The sequence below is a fragment of the Tupaia chinensis genome, unplaced genomic scaffold, assembly GCF_000334495.1.
Source record: "Tupaia chinensis unplaced genomic scaffold, TupChi_1.0 Scaffold144767_1, whole genome shotgun sequence".
In the NCBI taxonomy this organism is placed as follows: Eukaryota; Metazoa; Chordata; class Mammalia; order Scandentia; family Tupaiidae; genus Tupaia; species Tupaia belangeri.
In genome coordinates this window covers 2,089,810-2,104,254 of record NW_006204627.1, presented here as the reverse complement: position 1 = coordinate 2,104,254, position 14,445 = coordinate 2,089,810, and the positions used below count along the sequence as shown (strand labels likewise).

The 14,445-nt window shown below is 38.5% G+C and overlaps 1 protein-coding gene across 2 annotated transcripts in view; it reads left to right on the top strand.

Annotated features, from left to right (window-relative positions):
* CTR9 (CTR9 component of Paf1/RNA polymerase II complex) overlaps window positions 1-14,445 on the top strand; it is a 47,078-nt gene that overhangs the window by 16,874 nt on the left and 15,759 nt on the right. For both annotated transcript variants that reach the window (XM_006167447.3, XM_006167446.3), the window contains 8 exons: window positions 4,584-4,732; window positions 7,423-7,530; window positions 10,383-10,490; window positions 10,605-10,841; window positions 11,322-11,411; window positions 11,523-11,651; window positions 11,766-11,949; window positions 13,975-14,063. In XM_006167447.3, coding sequence (XP_006167509.1) covers window positions 4,584-4,732; window positions 7,423-7,530; window positions 10,383-10,490; window positions 10,605-10,841; window positions 11,322-11,411; window positions 11,523-11,651; window positions 11,766-11,949; window positions 13,975-14,063 — 1,094 coding nt within the window. The remainder of the gene's footprint in view (window positions 1-4,583; window positions 4,733-7,422; window positions 7,531-10,382; window positions 10,491-10,604; window positions 10,842-11,321; window positions 11,412-11,522; window positions 11,652-11,765; window positions 11,950-13,974; window positions 14,064-14,445) is intronic.

Here is a 14,445-nt window from a genome sequence, read left to right as displayed (position 1 = left end):
TACACTGTTACTGGCTGGCCTGTGTTGTATATAAAATGTTACCTCTAAGTGGACAATTTGAAGAGAAACTAGTTTTAGACAAAAAATTTCATATGCTTTTTAGATATACTAGTGGAAAGGTCAGAATGGTGGAGTTTAGGAATGAGATCTGGAGTAAAGTAATTCATTTGAAAGTCATCCATTCCTAGCCTTTAGCAGTCACTCTTCTCTCTACTTCCATGAGTCATCTTTTTTAGTTTCCGTATATGCATGAAAATATGGAGTATTTATATTTCTATGTTTAGCTTATTTCTATTAACATAAAACCCTCCCAGCTCACATATGTTGCCTCAAATAACAGGATTTTATTCTTTTCAATAAATGAATTAAAAACATGGAGCATGGGTTCAAGATGCCCAGTATTATCAGGTCTCCGAATATGAAATGGGAACCTTCTAGTAGGTCAGTGTCACAGAATATGGCCACTGTCTGGTCCCAGAGACCACATTTCTTTTATTTGTCTGCTGATGGACTCAGATTGATTTCATTTCTTAGCTATTGTGAATAGTGCTGCAATAAACTTTGGAGTGTAGATATCCTTACAACATACTGATTTCTTTTCTTTTTAGATATATACCTAGTACTGGGATTGCTGGATCATACTGCAGTTCTGGTTTTACTTTTTTGAGTACTCTCCATACTGTTTTCCATAATGACTGTACCAATTTCCATTCCCACCAATAGTGTAAGAGTTCCCCTTTCAGACCAGCCAGTGGTGTGGTAGTTAAGGCATCTGGATCCCATATAGCCAACTGCACAGTTTGAGTTCTGTACCCAGTGATTTTAAAAATAGACTGGGCACATGCACATGCATGCCCAAAATCCCAAGAGAAGAATGGAGAAGAGACTGCAGCATGGCAGTCCCCTCTGGGTGATCCCCTCCCCAACTGCCGTATCTCTCCTACAAGCACACATGGCCTGTAGCAAACTTTAAAAAAAAAAAAAAAGAATTCTCCTATTAATAGAGCCTCAGCAGCTCACCAGCATTCATTCATTCATTCATTCATTCATTTATTAAATAGAGGGGAGAGAGAGTTATTTTTGACAGTCTTACTACGTTGGGATCCTCCTGCCCCAGCCTCCCAGTTGGTGAGGACTACAGGGACACACTATCACACCTAGCCTAAATTGGTCTGGGAACCAAACCCTCCCATGCAGCCTTAGCCTTACAAAGCAGAACCCTGCTTCTTATGTCATCGGGGCTGGGCTTTTTGTATTTTTAATAATAGCTATCTAGCTGGGGGAGGGGGGGTGGTATCTAATAGTGATTTTAATTTGCATTTCACTGATGATTAGTAATGTTGAATATTTTGTCATATGCTTTTCAACCATTTATATGTCTTCTAAAGACTGTTTATTTGCCCTCCCTTTTTTATTTGCTAAAAACTTTGAGTTCCTTTTATATTCTGATTATCCCTTGTCAGATGTAGTGTTTGTAAATATTTTCTCTCATTCCATAGGTTCTCTTTACCCCTCTCTCCCCTTTTTATTTGAGAGATTTTTTTGGAATAGGCATGTATACTGGCCAGAGAGACAGAAAGAAACAAAGAGACAGAAAGTGAGAAATCACCCCCCCAGGGTTATAGCCATGCTGCAGATCCCTTCTTTATTCTCTCAGGATTTTCGGCACACACGCACATGCACCTGACTTGAGTTTCAAGCTACCAGGTTCTGGGACTTGAATCATGGTCCTCTACTTGAGAGTCCAGTGACATAAACCATTATGACATCTCCTGGCTCCATGTCTTTACTCTTTTGATGACGTTCTTTGCTGTGCTGGAAGTTTTTACTTTCATGCAATCCCGTTTGTTTGTTTTTGTTTTGTCACCTGAATTTTAAGGTTTTAGTCTAGGTTTTTACCTAGATCACTATTATGAAGCATTTCCCCTCTGTTTTCTTGTAGTTTCATAGTTTTGGGTGCATTTAAGTCATTAATTCATTTTGAGTTTTACTCATTCCATAGGTTCTCTTTACCCTTCTCCCCCCTTTTTATTTGAGAAATTTTTTGGAATAGGCATGTATACTGGCCAGAGAGACAGAAAAAGACAAAGAGACAGATTTTTGTATATGGTGAGAGATAGGGGTCTAGTTTCACTCTTCTCACATGGATGTAGTTTTCTTAGCACCATTTATCAAAGAAACTGTCTTTTCCCCAATCGATGTTCTTGGCACCTTGTCAAAAGTCAGGTGGGTGTATATACATAGATTAATTTATGGGTTGTCTGTTCTGTCCCATTGGTTTGTGTGTCTGTTTTTATGCCAGTACCATGCTGTTTTGATTATTATAGGTTTGTAGTATATTTTAAAGTCTGGTAGTGTGATATGTCCAGCTTTATTCTTTTTGCACATAATTGCTTTGGATATTTGGAGATTTCTTTAGTTCTATATACATTTTATAATTATTTATTGTATTTTTGTGTAGAATGACATTGGTATTTTGATAGGTATTACATTAATCTATAGATTGGTTTTGGTCATATGGACATTTGAATGATATTGATTCTTCTAATTCAAGGGATATCATTCCTTTTTTTGGTGTCTTCAATTTCTTTCATTAGTATTTTATAATTTTCATTATAGGGATCTTTCATTTGCCTGTATTTATTTCTAGATATTTTCTTTATAGCTATTGAAAATGGGCTTGCTTTTGTGTTTTGTTTTTCAGATAGTTCATTATTTGTGTATTAAAAACAGTAGAAGTTTTGGGGCAGGTATGTGGCATGGTGGTTAAGGGGACTGGACTCCCACATGACTGACGATGGTTCAAGTCCTGGACCTGGTGGCTTGCTTTCTCACTTTCTGACTCTCATTCTCTCTCACTCTGTCCTTCTCTGTTCAAATTAAAATAAATAAGTAAAAGAATTCTTTAAAACAGTAAAAGTTTTTATATGTTGATCTTGTATTATACAACTTTACTGGATTTGTTTATAAGTTCTAAGAGCATTTTGGTGGTGGTCGTTAGGTTTTTCTTTTTTTTTTTTTTTAATTTGCTATAGGGTGCATGTACTCTACAGAGAGAGAAAGAAAGAGAGAGAGAGAGAAAGCACACTACAGGCGGATGGTCACATCATAATTGCATCTCCTCCACACTCCTCTCAGAATTCTAGATATGCCCACACACGCACCTGGTGTGTTTTTCAAGCCATTGGGTCCAGGACTCGAACCATGCAGTCAGTCATGTGGGATCCAGCACCTTAACCACCATGCTACTGGCTGGCCTGTGTTGTATATAAAATGTTACCTCTAAGTGGACAATTTGAAGAGAAACTAGTTTTAGACAAAAAATTTCATATGCTTTTTAGATATACTAGTGGAAAGGTCAGAATGGTGGAGTTTAGGAATGAGATCTGGAGTAAAGTAATTCATTTGAAAGTCATCAACATACAGTTGGTGTATAAAGCCATTAGTCTGTATGAGGAATCTAAGGGAGTAAATAAATCTAAAAGAGAGATCTGGAGCTGGAACCCTAAAGCACACTGAGGATTAGGGAAATGAGAAGGAATCAACAAAGAAGCAGCCAGAGGTGTGGAGGAAAACAGGGTAAGTATAGTGTCTTTAAAGCCCAATATAAAATGTTTCCAGAGGAGAGGGTTACTGACAGTGTCAGATTCTCTTGTTAGGCCAAATAAAATAGGGACAAGAATTGATCATTGAATTTAGCAGCACATGCATCATTAGTAACCTTGATGAAAGCAGTTTTGCTGGTGAAGGTGAGAACTTCATTGTAACAGTTTCAAGAGGACATGAGAGAGAGGGAATAAGAGGCAGCATGTATAGTTAGATTTTTCTAAAAGGTTTGCCATCAAGTGCAGCACAGGGCTGAACTGGCCTGTGAAAGGGGAAGTGGAATCAAGAGAGAATGTTTTTAAGTTGGGATAGTGTTTGCATGTAAATAGGTGTGATCTAGAACAGTGGAAAAATTTTATGATGCAGGGAAAATAGGAGACAGTTTCTAGAGCAGAGTCCTTGAATAGATGAGAGAAAGTCTAGTGATCATTGAAGTTGGCTTTAGATAGGAACCTGTTTGTGTTTGGCATGTCCTTGAAATGTGATAGCATATGTAAGCATAGCCCCCAAGACAATCAGTCACAAAATGTAAAGTCTTATGAAACTTCTGATCTCTGTTTAAAATGTTCTCTTTGAGAATGAGAAATGAGAAATTAAAGGTAGTATAGCAAGGGTGTTAGAAAACAAGAAAAATACCAATATTATAGGTGTCTGTTCTATGAGAAAGATATCTATGATGAGGGAAGGAGATGGAGAGTAGTAGGGTCGATCTAATCTAAACCAAATTTATGGTAGGCCAAAAACTTTTACAGTGTATTGAGTCATCAGAAAGGTCTTAATATATTTTTTCTGTGTTTTTCTTTGCAAAAATGTGTCATGACTTTTCCAATAACCCAATAACTATGCTGAGGTTAATGTGAGAGACCTTGTAACTCATAAATAGAGACTGTTAAAGGGTTTTTTTTTTTTTTTTTTTTGTAACTGAACCCAAAAATGCTTTAGTTTGATGGATTGAATGATTTTATTTATTTTTTTAGCGGAAGTTCGTTTAGGAATGGGGCATTGCTTTGTGAAACTTAACAAACTAGAGAAAGCTCGTCTGGCATTCAGCAGAGCTCTGGAACTCAATTCCAAATGTGTGGGAGCATTGGTTGGACTCGCTGTTCTAGAACTCAACAATAAAGAGGTATGTGAGGCCCAGCTGTGGTGGCATAGATGGTATGACACTGCTTTGCAGTATTGGAGCCATATGGAAGACCTTGGTAGATTCCAGGGTAGCCTGAATACAGCAGGCATTCCCATGATCCTGGCTGGCTGGAAGGCTAGTGAAAGATCACAGTGTAGTAAGACCCTGTTAAGGGGACCTGTCTCTGTCTATCTCTCTCTCACTCAGCAAATAAATGAATAAATAAATAAACAAACAATAAACTTCAGGAGACCAGCAAAGGGCATAGTGGTTATGTCGGTGGACTCCCACATGGCCAACTGTGGTTTGAATCCTGGACCCAGGAGGTTGAAAATCATACTGGGCCTGTGTGCCTGCTTGTCCAAGATCCCAGAAGGAAAATGGAGGAGAAGGGATTGCATAGTGGCCATCCCCCAGGGGGTGATTTCTCACTTTCCCTCTCACTGTCTCTCTCTCTCCAGTGAGAGCACGTGCCCTATGGCAAAAACCTTTAAATTAATTAATTAAAGAATAATAAATAAATGAAATAAGTGAATCTTTAAAATAAATACATAAATAAACTTTAGAAAAAAGAGGTATATGAGTGAAAATTTACCTAGTTCCTGACTAACTTGTCAGGCCCACAGTCTCTTATCTAAAACTTATCTGACTAGATATGTCTTCAAAATCACATTTCAGATTATAGAAAGGTGATATAGTGTCTGCTGTATCGTAGTCACTATATGGCTGTTGTATCTAGGCATCTCATTAATATATTGACCTTATATGGAAGGAGGAAAGGGAAAGGATTAAAGGTTTTCTCTTAGAAAACCTGTATCTTGGGACCAGCAGTTAGTGTAATGGCTATGTCGCTGGACTCCCATGTAATCGACCGTGGTTCGAGTCCTGGAACTGGTGGCTTAAACTCACACCGGACACATGTTCATGGGTGCCCAAGATACCGAGAGGAGAAAGAAGGGATTGCAGCATGCCCATTCCCCCTGGGGGGTGATCTCTCGCTTTCTGTCTCTCTGTCTCTCTCTTGCAAGCGCACGTGCCCTATAGCAAAAACCTCTGCAAAAAGAAAACCTCTTATATTCAGAAAGATGCTTCCCATAATGCTTTTCCTTATGTATAATTATTCAGAACATGGTTACTAGAATCTTTCAGCCTCAGCACTATTGATATTTTGGGCTGGGTAATTCTTTGTTGTGGGAAATATCCTATTCCTTGGATGTTTAGCAACGTCCTTCTTCTCTAACCAATAAATGCCAGTAGCATCCCCCTGAGTTGTGATAACAAAAATGACATTATCTCCTATTGAGAACTGCTGCCTAAGATCCATCTCCAGAAAAGGGGAATAGACTGTCTTGACTGGTTTGAATGAATCAAGATTCATCCCCTGGGGTTGGGGAAGAAGGAAGGAGAGCTTTTCATGAAATCAAAGGACCTTCACAGGCTACAAAACCTGGATTCTGTTAGCAGGATCAGAGAGGTAAAAGGGCTATTAAAATGTTTGCCATTCACACCAAGAAGACAGTTAGAATCAATAACACCAAAGTTGGGCCCAGCCATGTTGGTATAGCAGAAGCACAATGCTCTGCAGTACTGGAAGCCATATGGAAGATTAGGGTTTGGTCCTTAGATTGACTTGGGGGTGTGCACATTATCTGTGATCCTGTCTGGCTGGGAGAACTGAGGGAAGGATCATGGCATGGGACCCTATTTAAGTGCTTGTCTTTCTCTGTTTCTGTCTCACTGTTTCTTCTATTGTGAAAGAGGAGGCAGGGGAGAGTAAGGTTAAAAAACAAAGGTGGCTCTCTGTGGGGAGGTGGGAAGTTATTTATCTAATAAAATAGATAAATCCCGAGCAAGAATTAAACAGTAAAATAAAAAGAGGAGAAAAAGGATACATTGTAGATTAAAAGGGGAATTTAATTACAAATACAATATAGATATTCAGGATTATAAGAGGCTTCTATATCCTGTCATGATGGTGAAATGACACAAGCTGCTTTCTATCTCAGTGTAACACATACTAATCACCTGTTTAAAAATACATTTCAGGGGAACAGCACATGGCATAATGGTTATGTCACTGGCCTCCCACATACTTGACTGTGGTTCAAGACCTGAACCTGGAGGCTTAAAACTCAAGCTGGGAGTGCATGCCCAAAATCGCGAGAGGAGAATGGAGGAGAAGGGATTGTGGCATGGCCATGACCCCGGGGAGTAATTTCTCGCTCTCTTTTTCCCTGTTTCTCTCTGTCTTTCCAGTGAACACATGCTCCCTATAGTAAAATCTCTGTATTAAATAATAATAATAATAATACAATTTAATAAAACTCAGTAAAGCTGTTGAAAATGTAGTTTTGGGAGTATTTTCGATTATTTGCCCTAGAGGTTAGCAGTAAATTTTTAAAACTATGATATTAAATATATTTATTAAATCTTCCCAGTATCAGAGGACAGAGTGTTCTTTACAATAGGGCTTTTATAATTTTTTTGAAGAAAATGAAATATGAACTATGATAACTCACCATTTGAAAATTTTCATCTTTTAAACTAAAATAAGAACTTTATTTGGCATCTGAATTTAGGAATATATGTCCTTATATATAACCTTATTTCTTGAACATATAAATAAAGCTTTGGAAAATTACTAATTACATAGTGTTTTCACTCTGTGCTATTATAATATTTTCTTTCAGGCTGATTCCATCAAAAATGGTGTCCAGCTCCTTTCCAGAGCCTATACCATTGATCCTAGCAACCCTATGGTACTGAACCACTTGGCAAATCACTTTTTCTTCAAAAAGGTGGGAGAAGTTGTTTTTTCTGAAGTCTTGATTTTTGGTTTTCTGTGCTGTAGTTGATACTTTATGTTTTTAACTTGAAATTTAAGAGACCAGCTCCATGGCCTGTGGTTAAGGCAGCCAGATCATACATGGCTGACCATACACTTCAAGTCTTGGACTCAGCAACTTGAGAAAGAGGTAGGGATGTGTGTGTGTGTGTGTGTGTGTGTGTATGTGTGCGCACATGCGTGCATGCACGTGTGTGTGTGTGTGCACACACGTGCCCAAAATCCTGAAAGGAGGGAGAGATGGAGGAGAAGAGATTGCATCATGACCATGTCCCATGGGAGTGCTTTCTCCGCTCCTTCTGCTTTTCTCTGGTGAGTGCACTCACTTGCTAACATTTTTTAAATGTCGAAGTTGTCTTCTTTTTCCCTTAAATTAGAGTTTCTATTAGTTATTTGGAAGGTGGGTATGTTCATTTGTTCGTTTATTCATTTAATATTTATTGACCCTTTTTACTGGACTCAACACTTGGATAGGGATGTGGAAATAAGTTAGACATGGTTTCTGCACTTAAGGAATTTAGTTTCATAGGAAACAGACATGTAAGCAAATGTAAATGTAAAGTTAAAGGTCTCTGTCAGTTCTGGTAGAGAAATGGGGAAGTGATTGATTGTTTAAGAAGAGTTTTCAGGGCTGCCATGTGGCATGGTGGTTAAGGGCACTGGACTCCCACATGACTGACTGCAGTTCAAGTCCCAGACCTAGCAACTTGCTTTCTCACTTTCTCTGTCTCTCTCTCTCATACTCTCCCTCTCTAGTTAAATTAAATAAATAAATGAATTTAAATAAAATAATTTTTTTGAAAAAAAAAAATAGGGTTTTCAACAACTCAAAAAAGAACTGGGGGGACCAGCAGTTAACATAATGGCTATGTTGCTGAACTACCATGTAGTTGACCGCGGTTCAAGTCCTGGACCCGGTGGCTTAAATTCACACCGGGTGCATGTGCGTACGTGCCCAAGATCCTGAGAGGAGAACAGAGAAGAAGGGATTGCGGTGTGGCCACCCCCCTGGGGGGTGATTTCTCGCTTTCTGTCTCTCTGTCTTTCTCTCTCTCTCTCTCTGGTGAGTGCACGTGCCCTATAGCAAAAACCAAAAAAAAAAAGAGAGAGAGAGAACTGGGTTTTTTTAGGAGGAGATCACACGATAGAGGGAAGGGAAAAGATACAAAGCTCTGAAAAAGTCTTAAGCACTGGGGCCAGTAGGTGGCATGGTGCTGGGCTACCACATGGCCAACCACAGTTTGAGCCCTGGGCCTGGCAACTTGAAAATCACATGAGACATGTATGCATGCGTGCCTGAAATCCCAAGAGGGGAATGGAAGAGAAGGGATTGCACCATGACCATCTCCCTTGGTGGGTGATTCTCACTTTCCCTCTTTCTGTCTGTCTCAGACAAACACACATACTCTATGGCAAAAACCTAAATAAAAAAAGAAAGAAAGAAAAGAAATAGTCTTAGCTGTTTGGTTTAGTAAGAGTGTAGCATCTGATGAGCTTATGATGGACAGTTATTGAGCTCAGATAGTAGGGCTCTTGTGCAATATAAGGATTTGAACATGCTCATGTAGGCAACAAGAATCGTTGACATTTTTGTTTGCAGATTAATCATGGTGTATTTTTGAAGTCATCATTAATTCTACAGAAACAATTATATTTTAAATGTCTTAAGATACCAAATCTAAGGGCCAGCAGTTGGCATAGTGGTTAAAGCACTGAAGTCCCACATAGCCAACCATGATTGAATCCTGAAAATCATGCCAGGTGTTTGTATGTACATGCCCAAAATCGCTAGAGGAGAATGGAGGAGAAGGGATTGTGGTGTGGCCATCCCTATGCGGGATGATTTCTACTTTCTCTGATGTGTGTACGCATCCTATAGCAAAAGCCTAAAGAAAAAGAAAAACAATACTAAATCTGAGATTTCACTGACAAAGTTTCTATGCAGTAAGCTTGATGGTTTAATCTGCCACATCAAAACCAGATGCTAATTTGTACTAAGAACTTTTTGGGGTTTTTTTTTTTTGGAGAGGTTTTTGCTATATGGTGCATGCACTCGCCAGAGAGACAGAAAGCAAAAAATCACCTCCTCAGGGAGGATGGCCACTCCACACTCCTTCTCCTCCACTTTCCTCTCAGGATCTTGGGCATGCACGCATATGTGCCAGGCATGAGTTTAAGCCACCAGATCTGGGACTCTAACTGTGGTCAACTACATGGGAGTCCAGTGACTTAGCCATTACACCAATTGCTGGTCCCTGTACTAAGAACTTTAAACTAGTTAAATAGCAGTTTAGGTGAAAGTTCACAAAACTGTATCAATTTTTAAAAATAATAGCTACCATGCTGTTATTAGTATGCATTCAGTGCTTACTATTGGGTTGTCAAAACAGTCGTGACTCATTTCTGCATGGTAAAATATGTCACGATTTTTCCAACAACCCAGTAAATACTAAGCATTGTTAAAACTGCATCCTATGTGTTTACTTATGTTATCTTCACAACAATCCTAAAATGTAGGTAGGTAATCTTACTCTCATTTTGTGTATGAGTAAATTGAGTCAGAGTTAATAGTCTGAGGTCACATAGCTGTTAGCCACAGTGTTTTACTCTCTGGGTACAGAAGCATATGCTTCTTCCATGATGGATTATTGATTAAGCTTAGCTCATAATACCAAAAGACAACCAGGTAGGGAGAAGATAAAAATATATCTTATAAGCAAATGAAGCATCACTGTTTAAGATTAAACAGCTATAAAAGCTAGCCTGATGAGTTCACTCAGTTGATTTTTGATCTTCCTTGTTCAGGATTATAGTAAAGTACAGCACTTGGCTCTCCATGCATTCCATAACACGGAAGTGGAGGCTATGCAAGCAGAAAGTTGCTATCAGCTGGCTAGATCATTCCATGTTCAGGTAAGATCATTTTATAATGATTCTACTTATCTTATCCTTTGCTTTATTTACAGTTTTTTGAGTCTTTTTACTACTTTGTGCATATTATTGGTCTTGTTTTATTCTCACTTGTAGGAAGATTATGACCAAGCTTTTCAATACTACTATCAAGCCACTCAGTTTGCTTCATCCTCTTTTGTCCTACCATTTTTCGGTTTGGGACAAATGTATATTTATCGAGGTGACAAAGAAAATGCATCCCAGTGCTTTGAGAAAGTTTTGAAAGCGTACCCCAATAATTATGAGACTATGAAAATTCTTGGCTCTCTCTATGCTGCCTCAGAAGATCAAGAAAAACGAGATATTGCCAAGGTACATCTTAAATCTTAGCTATTTTTGGTTAGCTATCCTGAGTCTCCATGCTTCATTTCTTATTATTGCTAGTAGAGATAAGATAGAAGTTTTGCTGGCTGAGTTTGTTCCAATTTAGATAATAAACAGTTGGGCCAGCAGGTGGCATAGCAGTTACATCACTGGACTTCCACATGGCCAACTACAGTTCAAGCCCTGGACCTGGTGGTTTAAACTCACACTGGGTACATGTGCATCATGCCCAAGATCCTGGGAGGACAGAGAAAGGATTACAGCGAGGAGATCACCCCTGGGAGGTGATTTCTCGCTTTCTGTATTTCTGTCTCTCCCTGGAGAGTACACATACCATATAGCAAAAATCTTTCCAAAAAAAAAGATGATAAACAGTTGTCTTGTAAAATAGGTTAAAACAGCCTCCAAGTTTTTATTTCAACAGCTGATAGTTGAATTATTTTAGCCTAATGATTTCTTTTATCCCAGGGCCATTTGAAGAAGGTCACAGAACAGTATCCTGATGATGTTGAAGCTTGGATTGAATTGGCACAAATCTTAGAACAGACTGATATACAGGTATTTTAGTAATGCTTTTTGATCTCCTACATAATGTGTTTTTCGTAAGCTTCATCTTATGTTTCTTTTCAATTTCTCGTGTATTTTATTCTGTCCACCATGAAAATACAGGGTGCCCTTTCAGCCTATGGAACAGCAACACGAATCCTTCAGGAGAAGGTGCAGGCTGATGTCCCCCCAGAGATTCTGAATAATGTGGGTGCCCTCCATTTTAGACTTGGAAACCTAGGGGAGGCCAAGGTAGGAAAATAGAAATAGTCTCTTCTTTTGTACTTGATAAAGTTGAATGTACATCTTTTTTTAGTTATGTCAACTAAGACTTCTAAAAATGTCATTTTCTTTTCTTTCTCACAGAAATATTTTTTGGCATCATTGGATCGTGCAAAGGCAGAAGCTGAGCATGATGAGCATTATTACAATGCCATTTCCGTCACAACGTCATACAATTTAGCCAGGCTATATGAGGCAATGTGTGAATTCCATGAAGCAGAAAAACTATATAAAAACATCTTACGAGAACATCCTAATTATGTTGACTGTAAGAACTTTAAACTTTTTTTGGTAATAAAATTTCTAAATCCCTATAATAGAAGCAAAAATTTAACCTGGAAAATAAAAATTATGAAGGGGGCCAGCAGGTGGCATGGTGGTTAAGGCACTGGATGCTTCCACATGGCTGACCACGGTTCAAGTCCTGGCCCTGGTGGTTTACTTTCTCGCTTTCCTTCTCTCTGTGTGTCTGTCTTTCTCTGGTCAAATTAAAATAAATTAGTGAATAAATAAAATTAAATAATTCTTTACAACGAAAAATTATAAAGGTTCTAATGTCCCTTTTCTTCAACTTGAATTTGTGGCCTTAATAAAAGGTACAGCTCCTGGAACCAGCAGATGGCGTAATGTTTATGTTTCTGGACTCCTATGTAGTTGACCGTGGTTTGATTTCAGACCCAGCAGCTTAAAACTCACGCCAGGCGTGTGTGCGTGTGTGCCCAAAATTCCGAGAAGAGAATAGAAAAGGGATTGAGGCATGATCATCCTGCCTGGGAGGTGATTTCTCACTGTCTGTCTCTGTCTCTCCAGTGGAGCACACACTCCCTATGGGAGAAAAATCTCTTTTAAAAAAGTGTACCTTCATTTATATTGACACTATAAAATAAAAGAAACAACCAAAGCCAGTTGGACCCTATTTCAATAATTAGGTTCTCTTCAGTGGGTCAGTACCTTTTATTAGGCTTTTAACAACTATTTGGCATGTTTGATAACGGTTTACCTTTGTAACTGTCCTGCTTTGATCTCATGTAAACATTTTTACCATATTTATAATAGTAAGAAATAGCAGTGTTTTTTCTTGAAACAATTATTACTAAAGTGTCTCGGCTTGAGTTTTTGTAACCTGCATATTACAAAATATGAGAAGTTTTTAATTAAAAAAATAACTTATATGCTGTACTTTGTTTAAAAGACCTACCTAAATCATGATGTTTTCCTCAAATAGGAGTTATTAATTTAGTGTCTATCTTGCTACTATACTTGCAAAAGTGATTTAAAATAAATAAGATTTCATCTTAACAGCAAACTGAATTTAACTGTTTTGAGAGCAGTAGTGAGTCATCATTAGTTTCTTAAGAGCAAGACATTTTATAGAGAAAACAACAGCTTACATTTGTGTGATGTTTTATTGTTATTTAAGTGGAAGAACCTTGTTAGGAAGTCAGGTCTTTTCTTTTTAAGGTTTTTGCCATAGGGCATGCGCTTGTAGGAGGGAAACAGAGAGATAATGAGAGGGAAAACAAAGACTCACCCCTGGGGGGATGGCCATGCTGCAGTCCATTCTCTTTCTGGAAATTTAGGCATCCATGCACACATGCCTGGCATGATTTTTAAGCTACCAGCTCCGGGACTCAAACCACACTCAGCCATGTGGCAGTTCAGTGCCATAACCACTATACCACCTGCTGGCCCGCAGCTCAGGTCTTCGAACTATTTACAACAGTCTTTTACTATTTTGCCATATCACAAGTAACTTTTTAAGAAAAAGTAACTGACAGTGGTGTGCATTAGAGAGAAATTGGAAACAGAGACCAGCTACAAACTATTTAACTAACTTAACTTGAGTTAAGTCTTGGACCAGGGCACTAGCATTAGGGATGGAGTGGAAGAGATAAATACTAGACTTCTAACAATAATATGACTCTTAGGATCATGTTTGATGTTTTTTTCACCAGTGTGACTGTTCTATTTCAGGTATGGATATAGTAACAAAAACAGTTATTTCCAGGGCTGGCAGGTGGTTAAGAGGGCTGGACTCCTACATGGCTCACCATGGTCTGAATCCCAGACCTGGCAGCTTGCTTTCTCTTTCTCTCTCTCTCTCCCTCTCTCTCTCTCTCTCTCTTTCATTCTGTCCCCCTCTGGTCAAATTTAAATAAGTAAATAAAGTTAAATGAAATAATCCTTATTTTAAAAAAAAAGGGGGAATAGTTGTTTCTGAAGTATGACTTTAAAACTGTGATTCTTTCTGCTAATATTTGAACATAAATACTTTTGAATGTGTGTTTTTTAGGTTATTTGCGCCTAGGAGCCATGGCCAGAGATAAAGGAAACTTTTATGAAGCTTCAGATTGGTTTAAGGAAGCTCTTCAGATTAATCAGGTTGGTAATAATAATAACTCTAAAATTCAGGGAGAAATGATTTTTATCCCTCCAATAAATCAGTTTTTCCTCTTAATGGTGAGAAAAAAGGAGTAAGCTTGAAACCTAAGAGGACAGACATTTCAATCCTAAAACTCCAAAATAATCTTTTAGTTCATGCGTCGTATCCTGAATGCATTGCAGAGCTTGGGCCACTAAAACAGGCATCTTTGTCAGCCTCGCTGTGCTGGATTTCGTTCATGCTTTAGCCTCCCTAGTTGGTGTTTCATGCCTGCAGTTCTTTCAGATTGCCAGTGTACACTGATAGTGTCATAGTTCCAGGGTCTAAGGAGTGGTTCCATCCCTATGGCTTCACTAGGCTTTGCTCTGGTGGGACTTCCTG